This window comes from Panulirus ornatus, chromosome 62, assembly GCF_036320965.1.
Source record: "Panulirus ornatus isolate Po-2019 chromosome 62, ASM3632096v1, whole genome shotgun sequence".
Classification (NCBI taxonomy): Eukaryota; Metazoa; Arthropoda; class Malacostraca; order Decapoda; family Palinuridae; genus Panulirus; species Panulirus ornatus.
In genome coordinates, this window is record NC_092285.1 from 10,796,379 (window position 1) to 10,808,878 (window position 12,500).

Sequence of the window (12,500 nt, forward strand, 5' to 3'; positions counted from 1 at the left end):
CGATATTCCGAATATTCTGCAAATACGTGTGCAACATTCTGAATATTTTTGTGCGATATTGTGAATAGTATGTACGATATTCTGAATATTGTGTGAATTATTCGGAATATTCGGGACAAATATTCTAGTTTTGCGCGATACTCTGAACATTCTGTACAAATAGTGTGAATATTTTTAGGGCGATATTCTGAATGAATATTTTTGTGGAGTATTCTGAATATTATCAAATATTCTGAATATTCTGCGCGATATTCTGTGCCTCCAGACAGTAAGTGAATTATCTCTGGTCGCTAATTGGTGTCTTAAGTCTTTAACAAGTGTAAAAAAGAAAAAAAAATAAGAATATTGATGTGTTTACCAGATTTTGATACAACGGAAGAATATCGGGGTCATGGTTCTAACCCCCCCCCCCCCCCCTGGGGCTAGCAATTATCATATAATCACTTAAGTAAATGGTGAAGAACGTATCGGGTTTTAGGGTGAAATCAGAAAAAAAAAATCTTATTTGAAAACCTGCTTTCGAATTCTCGAATTAGATGTAGTTTGGATGTGTGTGTGTGTGCGTGTGTGTGTGTGTGTGTGTTACTGCATCTGTGTGTGTATTTCATAAGTCTTTACACACACACACACACACACACACACACACACACATATATATGTGTGGGAGGCAAGTTGTTAGAAGCAGTGAAAAGTTTTTATCGAGGATGTAAGGCATGTGTACGTGTAGGAAGAGAGGAAAGTGATTGGTTCTCAGTGAATGTAGGTTTGCGGCAGGGGTGTGTGATGTCTCCATGGTTGTTTAATTTGTTTATGGATGGGGTTGTTAGGGAGGTGAATGCAAGAGTTTTGGAAAGAGGGGCAAGTATGAAGTCTGTTGGGGATGAGAGAGCTTGGGAAGTGAGTCAGTTGTTGTTCGCTGATGATACAGCGCTGGTGGCTGATTCATGTCAGAAACTGCAGAAGCTGGTGACTGAGTTTGGTAAAGTGTGTGGAAGAAGAAAGTTAAGAGTAAATGTGAATAAGAGCAAGGTTATTAGGTACAGTAGGGTTGAGGGTCAAGTCAATTGGGAGGTGAGTTTGAATGGAGAAAACTGGAGGAAGTGAAGTGTTTTAGATATCTGGGAGTGGATCTGTCGGCGGATGGAACCGTGGAAGCGGAAGTGGATCATAGGGTGGGGGAGGGGGCGAAAATTCTGGGAGCCTTGAAGAATGTGTGGAAGTCGAGAACATTATCTCGGAAAGCAAAAATGGGTATGTTTGAAGGAATAGTGGTTCCAACAATGTTGTATGGTTGCGAGACGTGGGCTATGGATAGAGTTGTGCGCAGGAGGATGGATGTGCTGGAAATGAGATGTTTGAGGACAATGTGTGGTGTGAGGTGGTTTGATCGAGTAAGTAACGTAAGGGTAAGAGAGATGTGTGGAAATAAAAAGAGCGTGGTTGAGAGAGCAGAAGAGGGTGTTTTGAAATGGTTCGGGCACATGGAGAGAATGAGTGAGGAAAGATTGACCAAGAGGATATATGTGTCGGAGGTGGAGGGAACGAGGAGAAGAGGGAGACCAAATTGGAGGTGGAAAGATGGAGTGAAAAAGATTTTGTGTGATCGGGGCCTGAACATGCAGGAGGGTGAAAGGAGGGCAAGGAATAGAGTGAATTGGAGCGATGTGGTATACCGGGGTTGACGTGCTGTCAGTGGATTGAATCAAGGCATGTGAAGCGTCTGGGGTAAGCTATGAAAAGCTGTGTAGGTATGTATATTTGCGTGTGTGGACGTATGTATATACATGTGTATGGGGGTGGGTTGGGCCATTTCTTTCGTCTGTTTCCTTGCGCTACCTCGCAAACGCGGGAGACAGCGACAAAGCAAAAAAAAAAAAAAAAAAAAATATGATTAGTATGGACTAAGCTAGGATAGAAGGCTGGGGTCATATTAAGCTGGGATAGAAGGCAGGGAACGTGTGCTAAGCTGGGATAGAAGGCAGGGAACGTGTGCTAAGCTGGGATAGAAGGCAGGGAACGTGTGCTAAGCTGGGATAGAGGGCAGGGAACGTGTGCTAAGCTGGGATAGAGAGCAGGGAACGTGTGCTAAGCTGGGATAGAGGGCAGGGAACGTGTGCTAAGCTTGGATAGAAGGCAGGGAACGTGTGCTAAGCTGGGATAGAAGGCAGGGAACGTGTGCTAAGCTGGGATAGAAGGCAGGGAACGTGTGCTAAGCTGGGATAGAGAGCAGGGAACGTGTGCTAAGCTGGGATAGAAGGCAGGGAACGTGTGCTAAGCTGGGATAGAAGGCAGGGAACGTGTGCTAAGCTGGGATAGAGAGCAGGGAACGTGTGCTAAGCTGGGATAGAGGGCAGGGAACGTGTGCTAAGCTGGGATAGAGAGCAGGGAACGTGTGCTAGGCTGGGATAGAGAGCAGGGAACGTGTGCTAAACTGGGATAGAAGGCAGGGAACGTGTGCTAAGCTGGGATAGAGAGCAGGGAACGTGTGCTAAGCTGGGATAGAGAACAGGGAACGTGTGCTAAGCTGGGATAGAAGGCAGGGAACGTGTGCTAAGCTGGGATAGAAGGCAGGGAACGTGTGCTAAGCTGGGATAGAAGGCAGGGAACGTGTGCTAAGCTGGGATAGAAGGCAGGGAACGTGTGCTAAGCTGGGATAGAAGGCAGGGAACGTGTGCTAAGCTGGGATAGAAGGCAGGGAACGTGTGCTAAGCTGGGATAGAAGGCAGGGAACGTGTGCTAAGCTGGGATAGAAGGCAGGGAACGTGTGCTAAGCTGGGATAGAAGGCAGGGAACGTGTGCTAAGCTGGGATAGAAGGCAGGGAACGTGTGCTAAGCTGGGATAGAAGGCAGGGAACGTGTGCTAAGCTGGGATAGAAGGCAGGGAACGTGTGCTAAGCTGGGATAGAAGGCAGGGAACGTGTGCTAAGCTGGGATAGAAGGCAGGGAACGTGTGCTAAGCTGGGATAGAAGGCAGGGAACGTGTGCTAAGCTGGGATAGAAGGCAGGGAACGTGTGCTAAGCTGGGATAGAAGGCAGGGAACGTGTGCTAAGCTGGGATAGAGAGCTGGGAACGTGTGCTAAGCTGGGATAGAGGGCAGGGAACGTGTGCTAAGCTGGGATAGAAGGCAGGGAACGTGTGCTAAGCTGGGATAGAGGGCAGGGAACGTGTGCTAAGCTGGGATAGAAGGCAGGGAACGTGTGCTAAGCTGGGATAGAGAGCTGGGAACGTGTGCTAAGCTGGGATAGAAGGCAGGGAAAGTGTGCTAAGTTGGGATACGGGACAAGAGGATGTAAAATGAATAACCGAGTACTTCCGGTTGGGATAATGCATTAGTATTGTCGTCTGGGATAAAATGGGTTTGTTTTAGGGATACGAGCGTTGTGGGAGGGGGGGGGGAGGGGGCTTGGCTTCCGCCGCCAGAAGCCGTAATGGGTAAATGGGTGGGTTGGGGAATGGGGAAGGGTGGTTTGTGGGTGGGGAATGGGTGGGATTGGACGCCTCTGGATTGTGATAAATGGGAATGGATTGTGATAAATGGGAATGGATTGTGGTAAATGGGAATGGATTGTGGTAAATGGGAATGGATTGTGGTAAATGGGAATGGATTGTGATAAATGGGAATGGATTGTGATAAATGGGAATGGATTGTGATAAATGGGAATGGATTGTGATAAATGGGAATGGATTGTGATAAATGGGAATGGATTGTGATAAATGGGAATGGATTGTGATAAATGGGAATCGTGTCCCCATTCACACTACAATCAGACTACAGTCGTGTATCATACACTACCCTGAGTGGGATACAGCGCCCTAGACTACATTACTCCCCCCTCCCCCCCTTCGATACAGTAACTTTTTTTTTTCTTTTTTTTTGTATCGTACAAAATAAGGATGAACAACATCCCCCCCCCTCCCCCCCGAGCCTAAGTTTAATGTTAAATGTGTTGTTAATTTCAGGCTGATGTTAAATCAGATGCTGGAGGTAATTTCAGCGTACAGATGTAGTTAATGTAATCTGTTTTGTGATTTAACATTTTGCTTTTGAACAGGAGCAGTAACTTTGTGTGTGTGTGTGTGTGGGTGGTGTTACCGTACTCCGCCTGCCTGAGAATGTGGACGAGAGAAATCGTAAAACGCACATGTCTGGGGAGTGGAGTTTTCCAATGTGTGTGTGTGTGTGTGTGTGTGTGTGTGTGTGTGTGTGTAGGAGGAGGTTTTATGAAGGTGACCTGCTGGGTTATGAGGGTGACCTGCTGGGTTATGAGGGTGACCTGCTGGGTTATGAGGGTGACCTCGTGTTATGAGGGTGACCTCCTGCGGTATGAGGGTGACCTCGTGTTATGAGGGTGACCTCCTGCGGTATGAGGGTGACCTCGTGTTATGAGGGTGACCTGCTGCGTTATGAGGGTGTGGCTATGGTGATCTGGGTTCACTCTCATCTATAAGTATGTAAAGTGAAGATAACCGGTTAGAAGTATTTCTATCCCAGGCGATCGTTAGGAGGTAGTTAGGTGGTTTAGGTAGTTCTGTGGTTTAGGTAGTTCGGTGTGTGTAGTGGACGTTAACGCGCGTGTTAATTAACAGCAAATGAGACGAGAAATATTTTTTTTACCTTTTTCAATTACATAGTTAGAAGCATTTGACCCCCCCCCCTCAACCATTTGACACCCACACCCCCCCCTTAGGCTAATGAAACTGGCCCAGCTCAGGTAATTAGCCCCACGTAGGTTAATTAGTGTCTTGAGAGGAGGCGAAAGAAGTTTCGAGTGTGACAGTCGTCCTCGTACCTCGTCCTTCAGATGGCACTCGCTCCGAGACTCGCATATTCATTTTGTGTTTTGTGAACTTTAAAATTGTCACTACAGACGCTTTCTTTTTGTATGAGACGCCATGGACCACTGTATACCCTAATTAAAACCTTATATATATATATATATATATATATATATATATATATATATATATATATATATATATATATATATATTTTTTTTTTTTTTTTTTTTTTATACTTTGTCGCTGTCTCCCGCGTTTGCGAGGTAGGGGATTAAGAATACTTCCCACGTATTCCCTGCGTGTCGTAGAAGGCGACTAAAAGGGGAGGGAGCGGGGGGCTGGAAATCCTCCCCTCTCGTTTTTTTTTTAATTTTCCAAAAGAAGGAACAGAGAGGGGGGGGGCCAGGTGAGGATATTCCACAAAGGCCCAGTCCTCTGTTCTTAACGCTACCTCGCTAACGCGGGAAATGGCGAATAGTTTAAAAGAAAAAAAAAAAAAAATATATATATATATATATATATATATATATATATATATATATATATATATATATATATATATATATATATATTATTCATTCCTATGAGTCCATGGGGAAATGGAACACGATAAGTTCCCAAGTGCACTTTCGTGTAATAATCATATCATCTGGGGAGGTACAAGAACCAATTGTGGGTTGTTAGGGATTAACACGTACCTCTATCTATCTAAAGATATGTCTTATCTATCTCTTATCTTAAACTAGGAGATGAATACAGACTTGTGAGCGAGTCTGTATATTTCGTCCAAAGAGAGAGAGAGAGAGAGAGAGAGAGAGAGAGAGAGAGAGAGAGAGAGAGAGAGAGTCGCGAATGGTGTGTATAGCAATTCGCGCTGTGCGGATTTCCATTGCCCATCCTTTCGTGCAGCGCCCGCGCTACTCATGCTTACGCCACCTTGCCCACCACTGGTTGAATCGACCCCCCCTCCCCCCCCCAGACTTGCCCTTCGACCTTGCGAAGCTGTTGTGAAGCCAGGGGAGCGGGGGGGGGGGGGGGAGAAAATGTTTCCCCAATCACCACTTAAACTACGAGACTAAAGCAAAGACATTCCCTGCTACAAAATTTTTTATTTGGGGGGAATCCATTTAGATTTTACTGGCGGTAATGTGGTAGACTTGTGTGGTTTGCATGTATCCCCCCCCCCCCCAGCTGGAACGTGGACTAGGAATGAGAATGGGAACTTGAACTAGGAATGGGAACTTGGACTAGGAATGGGAACATGGAATTGCAATTTTGACTAGGAATGGGAACTTTGAATGGGAATTTTGACTAGGAATGGGAACTTTGAATGGGAATTTTGACTAGGAATGGGAACTTGGAATGGCAATTTTGACTAGGAATGGGTACTTGGAATGGGAATGAGAAATTGGAATGGGAACTTGACTAGGAATGGGAATGGTAACTTGGAATGGGAACTTGACTAGGAATGGGAATGGTAACTTGGAATGGGAGCTTGGAATGGGAATGGGAACTTGGAATGGGAATGGGAACTTGGACTTGGAATGGGAATGGGAACTTGGAAAGGGAATGGGTCGATTGTCGAACCCTCCTGTTGGTCAGGTCAAGGTCATTAGCTTGCATTGCTATGGTTTAGAATGCCTTCCATCATTGGCTCACCGTCAGTATAGTATCCCAGGCCCACGACTGGGACACTTTAAGGGATATCCCACAGCTGGGACTAGGGCAAGAAGGTCGGGTTTCTCGTATATGACAACACCCATCCAGTCCCTGTGTGTTGTGGGTGGTGGTTATGCCCTTCTTGTGGCAGTCCCGATTGTGGGATATCCCTGAGGGTCCCAGTCATAGACGTGTAGGTCAGGGATTGTCTGCCGTGTCGTGGATCCCACACTTGGGACTCTAAGATCCCACTCGCAGGCATCCTGGCCTGGGATAATCTGCCTTACCTGTGCTCTCACACTGGAGACATCTGGAACAATACATGTCTGGGATATACCTTCCCAGACCTTATCCCACACTCGGGATTTCCTTTGGGATTGCTTCGGGCTAATGGCGTCTGGTATCCACTTCGGGTCAAAAAAGTGTTACACGAAGTTTGGATGGTGTTTCCTGTTATCTTTATAGCCTTTTGGCCTTTATGACAATGTCCACTTGGAGGGGTGGGTTGTGCCATTTCATGTGTGGCGGGGTGGCGACGGGAATGGATGAAGGCAGCAAGTATGGATATGTGCATGTGTTTATATATGTGTATGTCTGTGTATGTATGTATACGTTGAAATGTATAGGTATGTATATGTGTGTGTGTGGGCGTGTATGTATATACATGTGTATGTGGGTGGGTTGGGCCATTCTTTGGTCTGTTTCCTTGCGCTACCTAGCTAACGCGGGAGACACCGACTAAGTATAATAAACAGATAAATGAGTAATTGATATATACACGTGTGACGTAATTCGCATATATATGATCTTGTTTACTTGTTGCTTATTGTGTGTTTATCGATGCAGATAACTGATCTCCGGGTCTATGTGTGATAACTGAACTTTTATCAGTATAATACAAAATTCTTATCAGTATAGTATCAAAGCTCTTATTATATAAGGATCAGTATGATATAGCTAGCTTTTATAAGTGTATTGGATAAATGATAAACCACTTACGTCAGTGTTGTGATATATTAAACCATTTATTTCATCTGATTTTCCATTCAACCTTTGGTGATTCATTTCTGTATTTGTTTACAGGTTAAGTGATGAGCGATGTAGGGGGGAGCATGTGGGGGGGTGCCGCCCCCCTAAAGCACCCCCCTCCCCTTCTCCATGGTGTCGCGAAGGGAAAGGAAGGGGCGCACGGCCCATTACATCACACGGGAATGGGAGAGAGACCTTTCCATAGGACCCCCGACGCCTTAAACAAAAGGTAAAGAAATAGTCCATATGTTACATGGGACGGTAATATGTATATATATATATATATATATATATATATATATATATATATATATATATATATATATATATATATCCCTGGGGATAGGGGAGAAAGAATACTTCCCACGTAATCCCTGCGTGTCGTAGAAGGCGACTAAAAGGGAAGGGAGCGGGGGGCTCGAAATCCTCCCCTCTCGTTTTTTTTTTTTTTTTTTTTCAAAAGAAGGAACAGAGATGGGGGCCAAGTGAGGATATTTCCCCTCAAAGGCTCAGTCATCTGTTTCTTACGCTACCTCGCTAACGCGGGAAATGGTACATAAGTGTGTGTGTGTATATATATATATATATATATATATATATATATATATATATATATATATATATATATGTATATATATACTTGATTTTATTGATTTTTCGCAGAGTTGATGACGTAAGTACATGATGGTAAGTAAAAAAGAAAAAAAATTATAAATTTTGGATTAGACTGAAGTTGAAAAATTTAATTAATTTGACAAAAATTGGGCAAGTCATTTGAAGACGTGAGGTAGTTTGAAGTTGTCAACGAGACGAGGGCTTTTGACCTTCAGGCCAATTAGGGGGGAGGGAGGGGAGGGGTAGGGGGGTAATTCCTTGATGGCTGTAAGTAACCACAGAAGCAAACAGTTAATGACTTGAAGTTGGATAAGAAGAAAAAAAAAATGATAAAGAATAGAAGAATTCCTTTTTATTTTGAAATGGGATGTCCAGGCTCGCGTCGTGGGATGGGTCTGGGATGGGATGGGAAGATCCTGCGTGGGTTGTAACCCGCTGGGCGAAAGGGGGGGGAGGGGGTCCAGATGTTGTATGTGTAACACAGACAGACGGACGGACACACACAGACAGACACACACACACGCACAGACACATAGACAGACACACACACACACATACACGCACACATACACACGGAGACACACACACACACACACACACACACACACACACACACACACACACACACACACACACACACACACACAACATACAGACAGACAGACAGACAGACAGACAGACACACACACACGCACACAAAACATACAGACAGACACACAGACACTCATAATTTGCGTCAATGATCAGTGGATCACATTAAATCATTATATATATATATATATATATATATATATATATATATATATATATATATATATATATATATATATATATATATATATATATATCTTTCAAACTATCCGCCATTTCCCGCGTCAGCGAGGTAGCGTTAAGAACAGAGAACTGGACCTTTGAGGGAATATCCTCACCTGGCCCCCCTTAGTCTTAAGGGCGGCTCTACCGTGTGTGAAGAAGCCCTTGGCCGCCCTTGTGGTCAGGCCCCTTGACCTTAAACGACATGACCCCTAAGCCCCTTTTAAGCCTCGTTAGACGACCTCGCTCCAGCAGTGGAAGGGTGGTTAGGGCTGGGGATGGGTGGTTAGGGTTCGGGTGGGTTGGTGAAAGAGAGAGAGAGAGAGAGAGAGAGAGAGAGAGAGAGAGAGAGAGAGAGAGAGAGAGAGAGAGAGAGAATGTTTCGCCAAACTGTCGACAAATATGTGCAAGATATGTGTTTTGAAGGGGGGGGGGGGTGCGGCGGGGGTGGAATATATATATATATATATATATATATATATATATATATATATATATATATATATATATATATATATAAGGTAGGGGGAAGGGGTGTGGGGGAAAAAATATGTGTCTGTGGTGAAGGGAAATGAAATAGCCTGTGGTGTGATGGGGAGGTGATGGGGGAGGTGATGGGGGGGAGGTGATGGGGGATTACCCGCCATCTGACACCACAAAAAAAGAAAATGTCGTGAGGTCGGAGAGGGAAAAAAAAAAAAATAAAAAATTCCCTGTGATGGATAGAAAACGGATTCTGGTTTTTTATTTTTTGTCCCCTAGAGTGGGTGTGACGTGAGGTGATGGGGGGGGGGGGGAAGGGTCGTATGCCTACTATATAATTTGAAGAGAAAATTGTGTTTGTTGTTATATAGGATATATAGAGGTCTATATAGCTAGAAGCAGCGACTATATGATGAAGGCGGGAGAAAGAGGGGGGGGGGGGAACATGTAACTCCCCCCCATTTACGGCTTTTGTAGGCGCGCCTTACTAGAAATGGGTAACAGAGAGGGGAAAAGTTTCGTCAGAAAAAATTTAAGATGAGAAATTTAATTTTTTTTTTGGAAATTTTAGGGGAATTTTTATGGTTTGGGATGGGTTTTTAAGGGGGAAAAAATTGAGCATTTAGGGGAATGTAATTAATTTGTTTTTTCTATTTTTTTGGCCCACACCCAACCCTAGGTGTTCATCCTCCCATGGTCGATGGTTGGGTCCCCTGTCTTAGGCTGTGTGTGTGTGTGTGTGTGTGTTATATACGCAAGGTTGATCAGGGAGATAAGCATGGGTCAGCGCACGTGCATTATGGCGCGTCAGGTATTGTTAATTAGCCTCATTAACGTCTTAATGAGGGTGGTTGGGTCGCCGGCCTTTCCTTCCCTCCCTTCCCCTCCCCTCCCCTCCCCTCCCTCACACATACACACCCTCCCTCCCTCCCTCACACACTCCCTCCCTCACACAGTCCCCTCCCTCCCTCCCTCACACAGTCCCCTCCCTCCCTCCCTCACACAGTCCCCTCCCTCCCTTAACATCTCGAATGTCGTGTGTGTGTGTGTGTGTGTGTGTGTGTGTGAGGGGAAGGGGGGGTGTTTGAGAGGGGGGGGTGGCGGCTGGGTGGTGGTTTTAGATCTCTCTCTCTCTCTCTCTCTCTCTCTCTCTCTCTCTCTCTCTCTCTCTCTCTCTCATCGTCCACCCCCCACCCCCCCATTCTCTCGTCATATTCCCCCCAACCCCCTCCCCCTCCCCCTCCCCCTCCTCACCTTCCCTCATTATTTGACCTCAGCGACGAACGTATTTAAGGTAGGCTTGGGTGAGAGTGGTGAGAGGGGGGGGGGGGTGGAGTGGTGTTGGAGAGCGGGGGGTGGAGTGGAGTGGTGTTGGAGAGGGGGGGGGGGCAGGGGGAGGGGTAGGAGTGGTGATGGGAAAGGAGGGGGTTAGAAATGTAGGTCACTGAGAGAGAGAGAGAGAGAGAGAGAGAGAGAGAGAGAGAGAGAGAGAGAGAGAGAGAGAGAGAGAGAGAGCAGGTGTTTATGTGTGTGTATGGAGGCGTGTATGAACCCCCTTCCCTTACCTCCCCTTAACCCCTGAACCCCTTCCCTTACCTTACCTCCCCCTAACCCCCTGAACACCTTCCCTTACCTTACCTCCCCTTAACCACTGAACCCCTTCCCTTCTTTCCCTTAACCCCTGAACCCCTTCCCTTACCTCCCCTTAACCCCCTGAACCCCTTCCCTTACCTCCTCTTAACCCCTGAATCCCTCCTTTTACCCCTGAACCCCCTTCCCTTACCTCCCCTTGAACCCATTTATATCCATTTCCCTTAGCATCCCTTCCCTTCCCCTCCAGATCCCACTTTATCCCAGTCTTGGGACGCGGGGAGACAATAACTCTCCCTTCTGTCTGTCACCTCCCCCCTTTCCCCCTTCCCCTCCCCCCTCCCCGTCTCCGGACGGGATGTATATGCCTCCGGGGGACCACCCATCCCCCCCCTCTCAAGTCTTCCCCCCCTCCTCCTCCTCCAACCTCCTCCTCCTCCCCCCACCTCCAACCAACCTCTCTCTCCCCACCTCCAACACCTCTCTCCCCTACCTCCAACCTCGCCCCCCACCTCCAACCTCTCTCCCTCACCTCCTACCTCGCCCCCCACCTCCAACCTCTCTCCCTCACCTCCAACCTCGCCCCCCACCTCCAACACCTCTCTCCCCTACCTCCTACCTCGCCCCCCACCTCCAACCTCGCCCCCCCCACCTCCAACCTCTCTCCCTCACCTCCTACCTCTCTCCCCCACCTCCAACCTCCCCCCCACCTCCAACCTCCCCTCCTCCTCCCCTCACTTACTAGTCGGTTCTGCCGGATGTGAACCGGAACCGGGCCTTCAAGGGGGGGGGGAGGGGGAGGGGGGTTCACTAATGCGTTCATTGTGGACCGGTGGCTGTGGTCGCCTCCTCCCCCCCCCCTCCCTCCCCAAGGGGGAAAGGGGAGGGGGAGATAAAAAGTAAAGAAAATGTGATGTTTAAGCGATTGATATATATATATATATATATATATATATATATATATATATATATATATATATATATATATGTATATATATATATAAATTTTTTTCACACCTTCGAAGTCGCTTGTGATGCGATATATTTTATACACACACACACACACACACACACACACATAGTGCCCGCGTTTGGGTGGTAGCGCCAGGAGCAGAGAAAAATGGCCTCGTCCGCTCATGTCCATTCTCTAGCTATCAGGTGTAATGCACCGAAACCACAGCTCCCTATCCACATCCAGCCTCCACAGACCCATTTTCCTTGGTCTTACCCCGAACGCTTCACATTCCCCTGGCTCCGTCCACTGACGCACGTCGCTCCCTGTATACCACATCGTTTCCAATTCACTCGTATCCCGTGCACGCCTCTCACGCTCCTGCCTATTCAGACCCCCCACCACCTCGAGTTTAATAGCTCCTACTCACCTCCATCCTCTCATCTCCAGCTTGGTCTCTTCAGGGAACAGCTACTGAGTGGAGCGCATCGTACTAGCTAAATGAAAGAAGAAAAAGAAAGGAGGAATCTTAGGTAATGAGGCAATATAGGGACATATTGTCCCATTAATCCATTAGAA

At 46.6% G+C, this 12,500-nt stretch overlaps 1 protein-coding gene across 1 annotated transcript in view; it reads left to right on the forward strand.

Moving 5' to 3' along the window:
- LOC139745763 (uncharacterized) overlaps positions 1-12,500 on the forward strand; it is a 962,044-nt gene that overhangs the window by 20,592 nt on the left and 928,952 nt on the right. The window contains 1 exon segment of the mRNA XM_071656293.1: positions 7,523-7,697. Coding sequence (XP_071512394.1) covers positions 7,531-7,697 — 167 coding nt within the window. The 5' untranslated portion in view covers positions 7,523-7,530.